At 39.8% G+C, this 15,513-nt stretch overlaps 1 protein-coding gene across 1 annotated transcript in view; it reads left to right on the top strand.

Annotated features, from left to right (window-relative positions):
• The first annotated feature begins 8,310 nt into the window (after window positions 1–8,310).
• LOC128789685 (uncharacterized) overlaps window positions 8,311–15,513 on the top strand; it is a 37,821-nt gene continuing 30,618 nt past the window's right edge. The window contains exons 1-3 of the mRNA XM_053945855.1: window positions 8,311–8,355; window positions 9,801–9,869; window positions 10,739–10,843. Coding sequence (XP_053801830.1) covers window positions 10,766–10,843 — 78 coding nt within the window. The 5' untranslated portion in view covers window positions 8,311–8,355; window positions 9,801–9,869; window positions 10,739–10,765. The remainder of the gene's footprint in view (window positions 8,356–9,800; window positions 9,870–10,738; window positions 10,844–15,513) is intronic.

Here is a 15,513-nt window from a genome sequence, read left to right on the forward strand (position 1 = left end):
TAATTTTTTCTTCACAGTTTGATAAATTTTAGCCTTTAGCTCTTTGGCTAAATTGAAATTTTCCATCATGGGCATTTGCAACAAAATTTTGAGTAATTGTCATCCATACTAGTATATGTTTTTCTGACAAATTCAAAAAGGCTAAGGAAAGTGTTGTACTTCGTATTTATAGTAAGAAATATTACTGCCTTTTCTTTGGACAGCTCAGGAACATCTATGTTTGAAGCATAGATGGATTACAACAGGCTGTCAAATTACTAGTGTACTATTTACCATTCCAAATAAAATCCAACCAAAGTTAGCCAATTTAAAGCTTGTCAACAAATCACAGAATCATGAAATGGGCAAGCTTGGAAGGGTCACAGTGGGTCTTCTGGTTCAATCTTCAGGGCCATCCCAGAGCACATGGCACAGGACTGTGTCTAGATAGATCCTGATTATCTCCAGTGAGGAGACTCCACACCCTCTCTGGGCAGCCTGTTCCAGTGCTCGTTTACCCTTACAGTAAAGAAGTTCTTCCTCATTTTCAGGTGGAACTTCTGTGCATCAGTTTCTACCCATTGCCTCTTGTCCTATTGCTTGGCACCACTGAGAAAGGCCTGGCTTCATCCTCTGACACCCTCCTGTCACATACCTATAGACATTGATAAGGTCCCTTCTCATTCCTCTCTTCTGGAGGCTGAACAGGCCAGGCTGCCTCAGCCTTTCCTCCTAAGTGAGATGTTCCAGTTCCTTAATAATGTCTGTAGCCCTCTGCTGGACCTTCTCCAGGAGCTCCAAGTCTCTCTAGTCCTGAGGAGCCCAGAACTGGACACAGAACTCCAGATGGGCCTCACCAGGGCTGAGGAGAGGGGCAGGATCATTTCCCTTGACCTGCTAGCAATGCAGTTCCAAATACACCCCAGGATCCCATTGGCCTTCTTGGCCACTGCTGGCCATGGACAGCTTGTTTTCCACCAGGACCCCCAGGTCCTTCTCTACAGAGCTGCTTTCCAAGAGCTCAGCCCCCAGCCTGTGCTGGTGCAGGGTGTTATTCCTCTCCACGAGTAGGACCTGCACCTGCCTTGGTTGAATTTCAGAAGGTCCCTTTCTGCCCATCTCTCCAAGCTGTCAAAAGCCCTTCTGAAGGGTGGCACAGCACTCTGGGGTATGGGCCACTCCTCCTGGCTTTGAGTCAGCAGGGAGCTTGCTGAGGAGGCCTCTGCCCTTTCCTCCAAGTCATTGATGAATTAGGTAAACCAGACTGGGCCCAGTATTGAACCCTGGGGGACACCACCAGTGACAGGGCTCCATCCATACCCTGTGCTGCTGATCATGACCCTCAGGGATCTGCCACTCAGCCAGTTCTCAATGCACCTCATTTTTCACTCAGCCAGTCCACATTTCCTGAGTTTGCCTATGAGGACATTGTGGGAGATAGTGTTGAAAGCCTTGCTGAAGTCCAAGGAGACAACATCCACTGCTCTCCCCCCAAATCGTAATCTGCATGATGGATTTATGAGGCAGAGCCTTGTTCCCTCAGCTTTCTTTTGGAGCAAGTGTTCTCCACTTCCTGGCTTTACAAGGCTTTCCTAGCAGATAAAAAAGGCTATTCCTGTACATCCACCAACTCAAAAAAGCAAATTTTCCAGTGAGTCCTCCATTTGCTCCAGCAGCTACCCTCAGAACACCTGGCAGAAGTCTGTAGGGGGAGCTAAAGGCCTCGCTCATGGGATCAACCCACAGGCTACTCAATGCTGAAACAGCCATCTCTGCACACCACTTATTCCAAACCTAGAAACTGTACACAGGGAACAGAACTACGAGAACATTATTAACATTGTGACAGGTTGGGAGGCACAGTACTTAGGGCACAGACTAGGGGTACTCATTCAAAGGGAAGCTGCCCAATACTATGCATACAGGGAGTGGCCCTGAGCTGTATTTGCTGCACATGAATCAAGCTTGTGCTGAAAACTTCTCTTCATTTCCTCATGAGTTTTCTTATGCTGTTCATCCTCATGGCATTTTAGGTATTATAGTTGCACATGTACTTAAAATGTAAATAAACATTTAATATATGTAGATTAGTGTATTACATTGTACTAATGCGTTAGCACTAACATTGCATTATTGGTACAAAAAACATTTATTGATCTTTATGAATTCCTAGTGGGGTGAGAAAGTAATAATTTATTGTCCCTATTTTAATGGGGAATCCTAAAAAATCGAGAGAAAGGTGCTTATTAATTCAAGGTATCCATTTTGAGCTGCCTGAGCACCATGTATTTAAAACACTTAGTTCTACAGTTATGTAAAGTACTGAAAGCACAGCTACTATTCATTCTCATTTCAGATTTTAGTACTTAGCAATTCTGTAAATCAGACTTCTTTTCACACAGAAAAGAAGGATTTTTTTTTTTTTTTAATATTACCAAATATTGGCCTGAGTCTAGAAAACAGCCTAAGCACTTTGTTCCAAACTTAATCAATCTCAAGAAAAATCCATTACAGTTCTGCCAGTCACTGTCTAGATAAATTATAAGTAAAGAAAGTAATGATAAGAAGGTTGGCAATGGTCACAACAGAATATGAGCTTTGCAGACAATTTTGTGAAGATACAAATTTTAAACCAATACAGTTGCATATTTTAGTATTTCTACAGCTTCTTCACACACATAATAGTCATTAAACAGACCCCAGCTTTCTGTTCGTTGACCTGATAAACGGAAAATCATTGAGTAACAAATTTCCTTGGTTCTGTATGTTCCCCCCAGGAGAAGGATGTATCCTGAAAATCCGCATATGCCTCAAAAGGCGTACTGGATAACCTGATAAAAAAAGGGATAAAGCAAACACCCTCAAATTCCTTTCCCAGAACCCATCTACCAACCAGAAAATACCATTTAAGCACCACTTCTCCTATTCTTGGAGAAGACTCCCACCACCTTGACTCTTTGGTCTTCCTGCCACAAATCTCAGATCAAGACTTGGATTTTTTCTATTGAAAACATAGCAGTGGTTTCTCTCACCATGTCAATCTAAAGGTACAGAAAAGGCAAAATCAAGTGTGCATCCATTAATTAAAGGACTTGCAGAAAAAAGCTATATAAGAAACTTTGCAAGGATCACAGCAAAACTGTCTATGCTCTGAGAGAAACATTCATAAGAAAAAAAACATAGACATCTGCACTGAGAAACAGAATGAGGATAGGGTATAAAGAAAAAAAGCAGTATAAATAACAGTAAGTTTTCTGTGGAAAAGATAAGGGTAATAAATGGCCAGAATGAACTGTCAGAGCAAACACAAATTGCTTATACAAACACTGAAAGAAAGAAATGCAAATGCTAGAGATAATATAGGCTTATAAATAATTATTTATTTGTTTTAGTCTCTTCAGTGTGCAGGTCAAACCAATTCAATGCACCATTGTTGCACAAACCATTAGGATAAACTTGCATGAGAAATAGGGAGACAAAGGTTAATATTAATAAATAATGTCTGTGACAAATAAAATTATATGTAGCAATGAGGAGGCCATTAAATACAGGGCAGCATCAATTATATTTTGTTTCTGATTTGAAGGAAAAATATTAAAAATCTGTAAGGAGTCCACACTATCAATTGGTAAGAAACTATTATAAGACTATCTTTTGCCCATATGAGCTGACACAGTCCCCTGGATTTATGTGAGATTTTGTCAATGTATATCTAATAGTATTTTTATATAGCTGTGTATACTGCCTTTTCAGGACTCCAAAATATTTAATTTATTGTGAGGCAATACTGACCGTGCAATGATGTCTCAGAGGAAAACTTCATAACTATGCAATAGAGGGTGTTGAACAACAAGCAGGGCAAAATTACCTAATGGATGTTTTCTATCTGTTGTGGTTTGAATCTCTTAGCAAACACTTTGAAGCTGCCAGAACCAAAGCAAAATTATGAGAAAATAAAGAAAGCGAGCACAAAGTAATGCACAAAGATTAAAAAAGAAAGGAGCACAGATATCGTGAGATAAACTTTTGGTAGGCCTCAAATACTAATGCTGTTTCATTAATAAACCAGAACAAGCTAAAACCACAAGGAATCAGGAGAGGCATAACCATTCCTGGGTGTTGCAGCTCTCACTCCCAAAATTTGGTGAATATAGAAATTATAATTTTGTGCTAGGACCACAGAGATAGGAACTGGAGCAGAGCTATAGAACTTAGAAGAGTTCTTGTGTCATGTAGGTACTTTGACATTGTGGTACAATTGTAGGGAAAATAGAAGTAAGCAGTGTAAGTTGTGACTGTATTTCACTATATACAGAATATATCAAACATTTTAGGAAACCTGCAAGTGGGTAAATGGCTCCCAGACACAGAGTGCTGATTATTATGATGCAGTGTGTTGTACCAAATTTAACTTTTCCTGGTTTAAGAGTGTTGGATTCCCTAAGAGCCCTATGGAGTAATTTAAAATCTAAATGGTTGGAACATTCCCAAACTTAAAAACTGTTCAGAAAAGAGAATTTGGATTGAGCTAATCTCTAGATTAGATAATTTGGGTTGTAGGTCTCTAATCCCTAGAAGAGACCTACAAGGAGCGTGCATAATTTCTGTTATGTGCTGGGAAAGCAGAAAATTAAAAATTAAGGACAACAAGATGCTTTGAGAACACATTAGGAGCCAATAAAATTGGATTGAAAAGGAATGGCAAGGCCAGTTACATGAAAAAGTGGGAATTGTTCACACTGTAATCAGCTACTTGCAAGGCAGTCACCCTTGTAATCCATACAGCATGGGAAAATGACGCAGAGATGAGGAGTCAAGGACAACCCTGGACAAAAATCACACATGTCCAGCTTTAGATCAAAAAAAGTTTAAGGACAGGATGGCACAACACATGTCCTAACTGAGAATACAGAGACAGACAAATTGAGATGCAGAGCAACTGACTGAGAGATTACAGATTTGATTAGTTAGGAGGGATCCCCTGGATTGCTCAAATAGGAATATGCCCAGCAAAGTCCCAGGACAGCATGAAGGTATGGGTGCCCAAGATCTTCAGTGTGAGCTTCTCACTTTTCATGACACTGAAGTGCAGGATTCTGGATGAGTGCATTTTCATGCATGTCTGCATGCATGTGAGTGGGCGTTGCATGACTGAATGATACAGAGGGGATAAACTGAGAAACTTCTTCTGCACATTTCTGTCTTGGTGCATGAATGTGAGCCGAATGAATTTAAAAGAGTACATTCATGCTTCTGGGAAAGGGTATTAAAGAAGACTCCAAGATTTCAGTATTTAGAATCAGGTAATGGATATCTCTGCCATTAGGTGAAGTTGGAATAGCTTCACAGAAATGAACGGAGGGGGGGTCTAAGAACTATACAGGTACAAAGGACAATAAAAACCCAACCCTTCATGGTCCAAGTTAGCCTTAGGAGTCATACCAGAACAGATCTTTTGAGGGCATCTCAAAGCAAGCAGCTACCTGCAAGACAGAGATGTGAACAATTCATAGGCTAACTTCCAATCTTTGTCATTATGAGAGGATTTCCTTTGCCAACATCTGAGCAGGGGAGTGAGGGTTAACCCTTGAACATAGCTATAGCAGGCAAATCTTTCGAAACCAGTTTATCCCAGTTCCAGTAACTACACAATGTTCAGTGCCTGTGAGGTGCAAATATCAAGTTTATGATTAACTGTGTTAAATTCCATGGAACTGCAAGTACTTTTATTTGTTTGTATAATGAAATTGAGACAATGCACCCTTTCCTTACTATGCTTTTACTTTAATAACATTTAAAATAAAATCTTTCACTGGATGCATGTGCTATATCCTTATATTTCCAAAGAGTTTTCTTCACATCCTTTAGTTGGAAGGGGAGTTAGCACACTATCTGCCAGGGAATATGCATGTCTGATGCATGCGTGACCGGGGGAAATATCGTTCTAAGGAAGATGGGGGATAAAATAAGCTAAGATTTAACACTGACCTCACTAGAAGTCAGCTGGTTCCCACTACAAAACTTGCACTGTGGAGAGAGACTTTTCCTAAGCAGGAGAGAGAGAGGACTTCAGAGGCCTGGGTTATTCCTCTGGGTCTGTCAGAATCTTTCAGCAATTTGCCTCTTGAGGTTTCTCAGTCATGATGCTAAGGAGGCTACCCTTCTTGAAACACTATAAAGATGTAACACTATAAAGATAAACACATTCCTGTTCATGAGGCATTCCAAGTTTCAGCAGTTATATTTAGAGATGAAGACTGCAGAGTTTATTAGTGATGCCATAAAGGGAGATCTTGGATATACCAGACTGTGTACCAGGCTATTGTAATAGCACTTATCATGCTAACTAAACTTGAGGGGGACAGAAGTTCGGCCTTCATCCTTGGAGTTCTGCTGCATTAGTATTTGAGGTGGGCTGTTCATGTCTGATGCTCCTAATATTTTCCAGATACCTTTTACTCAGCAGAGATTTCACGTTTCTTATCCTTACATCTGGCACGTTGTTCCCAGATTATAGCCCATGTACATCACTTTTTCCAGGACAAGGGGCCAATGCAATTCAGTTCTGTGAGTGTTTGCACTGAGGAGCTTCATCTGCCTCTTATAAACCAGACTATTCAATCTGGAAGGTGACCATGTGAACAGTATCACAGGCACTGCACTGAGGCACACTGACGTGAAGCTGGCACCTCATCACCCCTGTATAGGGTTACTGCACAACATTGCAGTAGTCAGAATTAATTACTTGATTTATTTAGAAAGAAAAAACTTCTCACAGGTTTCTCCCATGCCCTTTCTGAAATGGCTTTTAGCAGCTGGCATTCTGGATCTGTGGGAGGAAAGAATGGGAAGAATTGTAGTGACTTTAATAGGATTTATTCTGTGGCTTGCAAACTGGGCTCAGTGACCCACAGCAAAACAGTCCTGAATTTCAAAGGACTGAGTCTGTCCTTGAACTGCTCCCTAAGACAGTGAAAGCCTTGGAGCTGGAGTTGTGATCTCCAGGAAACTTCATCACTGGTCTCATGCCCTGCGGGTGATGCTTCTACTTAAGTGCAGACATACTACGAGGCAGCAATGCCTCTTGCAATCACCCCAGTTGTAGGAAGCAGTCCCCCCTGATTAAAGAGACAGGTGGCTTTATCATGCACCCCCACACACATATACATACTGCAGAAATGCCTCTCCAGAGCACACCTGAGGGAAACACCTACTGAGGCTGCCAAATCTGGAGGAAAGAATAGACACAGACTTTCAGTCAATTTCTGTTCTAGGAAATTTCACCACTGCTACTAAAACGGATTGGATATTCTGTTCTTTCTGCCAAGTACATAATTTAATTAATGGTCTTGATGGTCCAATATAAATGGGGGACTGGCACAAGATCTGTAGATTTGAGCATTCTTTCATATGGACAGAAAGAGCAGACATTCTTTGATCACAACACAGGAAACACAGAAAAATATGTTAGTATTCCTGAAATTTATAAAAGAAGAAATGGAGTGGAGAAAAAAAGGAAAGAGGTGGAAAAAAGCGGGGAAAAGCAAGGAGAAGTTTCAACTTCATAAGAAATGGTACAGTCACTTTCCATTTTTTTTTTCTCCACCATACATTTGATTGTATTTATTTGATTTTTATATTTATATATGGCAATGGTCCTTTCTGACCTTAACCACTCTGTGATTTCATAGGACACTTCAGGCTCTCAGGGACCTCAGAACATGTCTACTTTAGCCTCATGTTCAAACCACAGCCAGGTAAGTGATCAAACCAGGTTGCTATAGGTTTTAGGGCTTTTTTGTCCCTTTAAAGCAGTTTCTTGGTCAATCTAGTGTATTTCATGAATTGAAACTACTGTTATAATTATCATTGTAACCAGTCTATCATCTAGACTAGTTTTAAACGTTCCTGAGAATGGTGCTCATACCTCTTCCTTTACAGACTCATCAGAGATTTATCACATTCCGGCCAGAATTTAACTGGCTCAGTTTTGCCATGATCATGTCGAAAAATATGTTTCAATTATAATCCACTATCATAGTCCTCTCACCATGTCACTTCATCTTCTAAACTGTACCCCATATCTCTTTTCACATCTGCAGTAGTACTGGTAGGTAGAGGCACCAAGGCACCATAAAATCCATTGTCCATAAGGATATGAGTTGAAAGAAAGCAGCCATCTGTTCATGTGCAATTGTGTGCAGTAAAAAAATAACAGAAGCAAATTCCCCTGAAAATAGTGGTTAATTATATGTGAGTCCAACCATTGTTAAATATTACCTTCAGCATTTTTCTCCACTTAGCATAGTTGCATAAAACACATTCCATTCCCAGCACCAAGTCTCATCCCTGGAAAATCAATGGCAGTGGAGGCAGGTAAGCCATGGTATGTTCATACATTGTTTCATTGAACGATACAAGAAAAAAGAAATTATACTGGAACTCAAAGGCATATCAGCCATCCTACTATTCCAAACATTCATCATGTAAATACTGTAATATATGAATTTGATGTGAGTTTCTAATGACATTCTTCATGGAATGTGATTTGTTTATAATAATAAGAAATACAGAATGTATGTCATAGAATCCTGGCGTAAAATAATTTAGTATGCAACTTCTAGGGCAGGAACATAATGTTTCTATTTGCTGTCACTGAAATGTCATTATTAAAATAATGAAAAAGATGGGTGAATAAGGGAAGAGAGACTGACAATGATCTATGAAGCACCATTTGGTAACTATTATTATGCTTTGAGATGCAAGTTGAAAACTTGTGTATAAAATGAAGACCACATTTTAGAATCACCATCAAAATCAGATTTCAATAATTTAAAATTCAGAATGAATTTCTATTTTATAAATATACATACTATATATATATATACATATACATATCATTTTGACTGAAATTTGTCTGAATAGAAGTGACCATTTGCAATATTTGAAAGTGAACAAAAGGCTTTAAACTATACCATGTTTTTGTGTAGACAGCTGAGAGCTGATAGAAAGAATTATTTGCTGTTCAGTTCTGACAGAGTACACTCTTAGTAGCCAGGATAGCAGATTCAAAAATTCACCTTCACTGGATTTTTTAAATGCCCTGTTAACGTGGACTCTCATTCCCAGTCATGGTTTTCACAGCCTGATTGCCTGAGAGCAGAGGAAGGACCCTGAAGAGTGCAGCGATGCTCTGATGATACTCAGCTCAGCCCTGGGGCTGGCTCAGCTCTTGGGTGCTGCATTTGCCTATTTAAAATCAGCTCCTCTTTACTAATACCCAGTGGTGTCACTGCAAATAGCTACATGACCTGGCATTTTTCAAATTGTTTCAACTGCAAATTTTATAGACAGATGAGTCCTTTGGACATAGGTATCAAAATAACAAATCTCCTATACGAAAGGATAATAAATCATGACTCAGGTGACTCACTCCCTGCATAGTGGATGGAAAATAAAAGAGTAAGCCCTTGAATAAGACCTGACTGAGACCTGAGTGAGACCAGTTGCTGAGATAATAAGCTAAGGTCTTTTAATTTTTACATTAATGAACCAGAAGATCAAAGACTTTGGCTAGGCCTGTAACCACGACTGCAACATTGTCTTGCTATGCAGTAATGAACTCATTATTGGCTGCTTTCATAAATTACATGTGGTAGACTATTTTATTTTTAATACTGTACATAAAGCACAAAAACAACTACAATGTTTTTTTAGAAAATTTTAATTGCTAAGCATGCACTTTCATGTAATAAGCACATTCTTACTTTCAGCTGATTGCTGCTACCAATTTTGTCCTTTCACTGGAAATTTCCTGACAGGTGCAAACCTTCTCTTATTTTGTGGAAGAAAGGGGAAATAAGTGACTGAATGGCCAAAGTGAACTTGAGGTATGTTGCATCACTTGAGAAAAATCTATAAAGTCTACCTCAAATCTAGGAAAAGCTGATTAACATGCTAAGATTATGTAAGATTGAGAAAAGTAAATATTCTAACACTCAGCTTCAGCTGTCTTTTTGTGCCAGCATGTTTCTGCCATTTAACATATTAGAGACAGTTATGTCTGGGCCCATAACTGCAGAGTTGATGTTTAGCTTGGAAAATTATGTATGTAAGGCTCTGGAGTTGATCATAGGAAATCTGGAATGTTTTTCTACTGTAGACTTTCTGCAACATTGAAGACAGGTTATATGATATTTATCTTTCAGGTCCAGAGCTGTAAAGCACTGTATCATTTTACACAGCTGCTGGGAGAATAAATGTATAAATGTTCATAATCTATAGTTGAGAAAAGTTTACAAGCACACACCTAATTGAAACTTCCAGATAAAATCGCAGCAGTTCATGAAGGAAGTTGTTGATTGTTACTGTTGGCAGTAAGATGTGATATGGAGAAAAACTTTGTCACAAATGGGCAAGTTATTATTATGTGGGCATGTTACTATATGCTCTCTTTTAAAATGGCATAAGAAAGAAAGGTATTTTATCTGTTGACAAAGTTTCTGATGCAAAAATTATATATATATATATATATATATATATATATATATATATATATATTCACATTTATTTTTGACCCACTTAGAAGATCTGACACTACTGGGGAGAAGTTTAAGCTTAGGCATTAAGCCATCAGTTGCTACAGTAACAGCAATTATTCACTGCTCTGGGACACAGGGTAAACCCGACACATTGATTGCCACCCCCTCCTCTCCCCCCCCGCCCCCTAAATTTTTTTGCTTAATGATTTACCTTCGAGCCGATGATCGGATGATTCACAACTCAGATGAAAATAAGGGAGAGTGAAATCCCAGCATCGAACAGTTTATTCAAAAACTCTTTTCGCCTGGAAATTATCCACAAGGTAACATTTTTCCATGTGCTTCATTAATTCGAATTGCTTGCAAACTTTTGTCAACCCCCACAGTTCTCACCAAGTAATCACCAAAGCTTTTGTTTCCAGCATGACTATTCATAATGTCTTATTCATCTGTGACCTCAGTAATATTTTATGGTTGTTTTTCTCCCTAACTGGATGACTTGAAAACCCACAAAGAAGAAGGCTGCAGGAACACTTCCACCGAAAATACTTGTTCATGTCAGAGCATGTCACTGCAGAAGCGCGGCTAGGTGGATGTTTATGGCTTGTCCCTATTTCACAAACTCTATAGTAAACAAAATGGCAAAGCCAAATGCAAAGCCCAGCAAGTACGGTCCTGGGTTGTTATTAAAATATACATTCCCAAAGCTCTTTCAATGACTTCAAAGTTCCCTTGAGAAAGACTTGGAGAAACTCATCATTGTTTCACTGATGTGCAGGACCTGTAGAGTACAGTTTTGGTGTGCTCTTCTCATGTCCTCGAGAGAAAAAGGCATGTGGTTGAGAGACCTTCAGCTAGATGTAGCTCCCCAGGAAATGCTCACAGCGTCTAAAAGATGCTTCAGCCATAGGAACTTTAATGCCTCAATGGGTGCCAAGGGGCACAACAGCCAATGCTGCAGAGTGCCTTCTACACTGCCTTTGGACGTCTTTTGTGAGGATTTTAGTGATGAACAATAACTTGGTCTAGACAATGAGCTCTTTTTGCTAAATAAAGAGAATGTTTACTGTAGTATCTATTAAAAAAATATATCCAAGAGCAAGAAAAGAGCCTACTAACACCTAACACCCAAATCTAAATGCAGGAGGCAAAGTCAGAAGATGTGTCCCATCAGCTTCAAGGACTCCAGTAACTGATACCATGACTCTACTGCCCATCTGAGCTGCATAGCTGGAGGCTTTCTGGAAAACACATTCTTTTTATGTCACTTCAGCTCTGAATCACAGCTGTTCCTTGGTAATCTTTTGGAGGCAGTCTTCTCTTTCCTCAGAGGGTCCTGCTTTACCCCACTCCAGCACCAGCTTCTGTAACCTGCTAATTTTGATGTTGAGATAGAACTAAGGGGTTAGGTTAACCTGCCACTCCCTTTGTCAGTGCAAGACTATCTTCATTATATTATGTGAGTCTGTGAAACATCAAAAACTGTTTCTCTCTGTAACTTTTAGCCCCTTAATTATCACTAAGTATCAAGAGTCCAAATTGCTCCAGCCCAGCAACGGAGTTGTGCTTCCATTGTCCCCATTTGGCTGAGGCAGGGAGGAAGCAGGATTTCTAGACCTGTTCCAGATCTTAATATTGCCTTTTCTTCTGCCTGCCCATGCCTGAAATTGGTAATGAGAAAGCTATTCATTCCTTTGCTCTCAATACAAAGCATGATATTAGCTTGCTGTCACTTTGAGTGCTAGCTTATCTCTCTCCACCTGCAATTAAACTGTCCAAGGAAGGGCAGCACAGTCTTAAACTGCATCTTGAGATAAAACCCCTTTTTGTCAGATTAATTCTTCTGCACACACACTACACAATTTGCATTCTTGCATCACAAACAAGTATTTCCTGCAGTCCTATTGTCCTATCCTCATCAGAATTGTGACTGTTTCTAAATCAGTTTTCACACCGACCACTCAATACTTAATTTGTCCTCTGGCAAAAATCATTCCCAAAGACATGTGAATCAAGCCGTTCTGAATGAGAAAGAAGGAATACCTTTAGCCACAAATACTCTAAAGGGTCGTTGGCTTGGTTTTTTTCTCTCTTGAGTAGTGAGTCAGATAAGAGCATAAATTCTTCCAGTAATTTTCCTTCCTGTATAAATGCATCATATTATTAAGGCAGCTGGAGAGTGAGGATGAGGACATTCCTATGAATTGTTTCTGAAATGAAGAAAACTTCTTGGTAGAAGAAGATCAAAGTGAAATAGGCTTTCCAATCCTACTAACACACTCATCTTGAGCCATAACATTTACTGTCATTAATCATTGAAATATTTGGCACAAAGACATGCAATGGCCGTATCGCTAATCACTGAGTGTATCTTTGCTCCTATTAGCCTAAAAGTGGATCTGACCGTGAAGGTTAGAACATCCAGGCATTTGAAAATGTGGGACATACAAACCTCACAACAGATGACATGATCTGATGCATCACCAAGACATCAAGGAAAATTAAGCTTAGGATGAGTCTCAAGGTCTGTGCAGTCACCATTCCTGCACCTGGGCAGATTGTGAAGGACTCCACTGCTTGACAGTGAGTCAAGTATAATGCTTTTCGCTCTATTAAAATTAAATATCTACAATTGCATGTCAATAAGACAATCAGGTAATGAAAAGCATTAATCTTTAAAAAAAATAGGAAAGTAAAATTTTCACAGTTGAAAACTCTTTTTTCCCTCTAAACAGCAGGGAAAAGAAGAGAAAGAAGTAGAATGGAACTTTAGTTCAGCTTTTAGCAGAAGTCTTAACTGTTTTTAAGATAGCTCTTGATCTGTGGATATAAGGACTTAGGTGAATTAGCAATATCCAGCAGGAGAGAATAGGACATAGCAGCTACAATGCTTAGGTTTGTTATAATCATCTGGTTTCACTGAGGTTTTCTTTACTCATTTTAATTCTTTTTTAAATCATCTGTTGTTACAGAGTCCCTAAAATACATTATGGAATTGCAAGCTAAAGCCAAGGCATACCCACTCAACAGTGACTCACTGTTCAGCCTGGGCAAGTGTCTGTCTCAGTTCAGGAAGAGGTGAATGGGGCAGTGATAGTTCTCAGTCTCATAAAACACTTCAAGAACTTCCTGTGAAAAGGAGTAGTACTGTCACTACAGTCTCTTACCTGCCTACTTCCTAGCCCAGTAACATAGGAAGAGCAAAGGACAAAATCCCTGCAGAAAACTAACTCCTCCTGCTCAGCATCTGTTTATATCAGATGTTGGAACTCCCACCCATCCCTTCCTGACACATCTGGTAAGTGTATCTCCTCCACAAGACCAATAATGCACCATCACAGGGGAGAGGGAAGTAGGGTGGGATAAATATACTGAGAGGGAGAAAAAAATTAAGGAAAAGCCTTATGGCAAAGTATATGTTTAGGAGTTTTGTTATTTGTTATTTCAGGAGTTTTCTTAATAGCAGGTCCATGAAAAAGGCAGAGGGAAGGACTATGGAGGGCTGTGAGCAGGTTGAGGATACTGACAGCTGAAGGACAGGGCTGCAGCTGGCTCTGCTGTGTCCACTAAGCATCCAGTGGCTGGAGGCTTGTCAGGTCCCAGGAGTGTTACTTGTGGTCAGTGCCTTTACTGTTCTGTGCAGTGTCAATCCATATATCTAAAATGGCAGAGAAAAAGTAATGGGACATGGTCTAAACTTTTTATACTTTTAGTAGAAATAAAGAAGCTTTTACTGCATCCTTTTCTGGCTGTCCTCCTAGTCCTAGATAAAAGTGGAAGTTACAAGAGTACTTTGGTGATCTGCTCTGGGTGAGCCAAAGTGCCTTGGCTCTGGCTGGTGCAAAATCAAGCCCTCTGCTGGGAGCAGTGTCAAGGTAAGAGCAGCAAGTGCACTGGAAAACACAAGTTGCAGACACTGTAGAATCAGTGCTGTTTCCTGCTTGACTCAGCCTTTGTTTTTAATTTGGTATTGTCATCCACTTGTTTACACTGATACAGACCTAGTATGGATAAACCAATACATGATTTCCAAACAGCTAACACATTCCAACATAGGTCGTAATCCCACGCTTGATTGATCCATCATGGCCTATAACAGTCATGGTGGTGTGTGGAATTGCACCCATTTCTTCTTGCTTTGTTTGTCTCAGACAGTGCCACAAGGTGAATGTGAATGTTGGTAACAAAGCATTGGGTTGTACTGATGCAACGTGATTGGGCTCAGCTGCAATATCACCATTTCATAATGCAGAAGGCTTTGAAGAACCAAACAGACCCCAAACATCCTGTGAAGGTCAGATCAGAGCTGTTAAAGCAGTGTTGGCCAGAGGGAGACACCCAGAGCAATGCATCCAGGTATACGGGGTGGGTAGAGACAGATGCAGAGGGTCGATACGGACAGGTATTACTTGATAGAAAGAGCAACTTCAGGACAAGGGAAGGAGCACCATCTGGTGGAAAACAGATCAAAATTAAAAGCAGTGATTCTCCTGATCTTTTCTTCATCACCTGGCAAAGAACAAAGGAATTGCTGTTGCCTCTAACTTGCTTTGTACAGTTCTGGGAACCCCTGATTTACTCTTCACGGAATATCAGATCTGTCTCAATGTATGTAATCTGTGCAGCTCATCACATAACATAAAAACAAGTCTGAGAGTCTGGGGAAGCTTGAAGTTTTAGGATGGCTTTGATCTGAATTCTTAAGCAGAATCAGATCCAGGTATGACATGTTTTGTTGTTTTTTTTTTTTAAAAAAGAATCCTTTTTTTTCACCTGACCATTTCCATTGAACCTGTGGTGTCCTTGGGACTCCAAGTCATGTGTCAAATATGACCAGTTAAAACTAGTTAATAGCTGAAAAAGGTCCAAGGAGGCAGACAGAAAAGATGCACATGAACTTAGACACACACCACCTTTCTTAGGAAACAAGAGCCCAAAGAGAAGAAGCCAAATGTGAGCCATTAGCTCACCTGCTTTTTTTGCAATGAATGGA

Source organism: Vidua chalybeata, chromosome 6 (assembly GCF_026979565.1).
Source record: "Vidua chalybeata isolate OUT-0048 chromosome 6, bVidCha1 merged haplotype, whole genome shotgun sequence".
Taxonomy (NCBI): domain Eukaryota; kingdom Metazoa; phylum Chordata; class Aves; order Passeriformes; family Viduidae; genus Vidua; species Vidua chalybeata.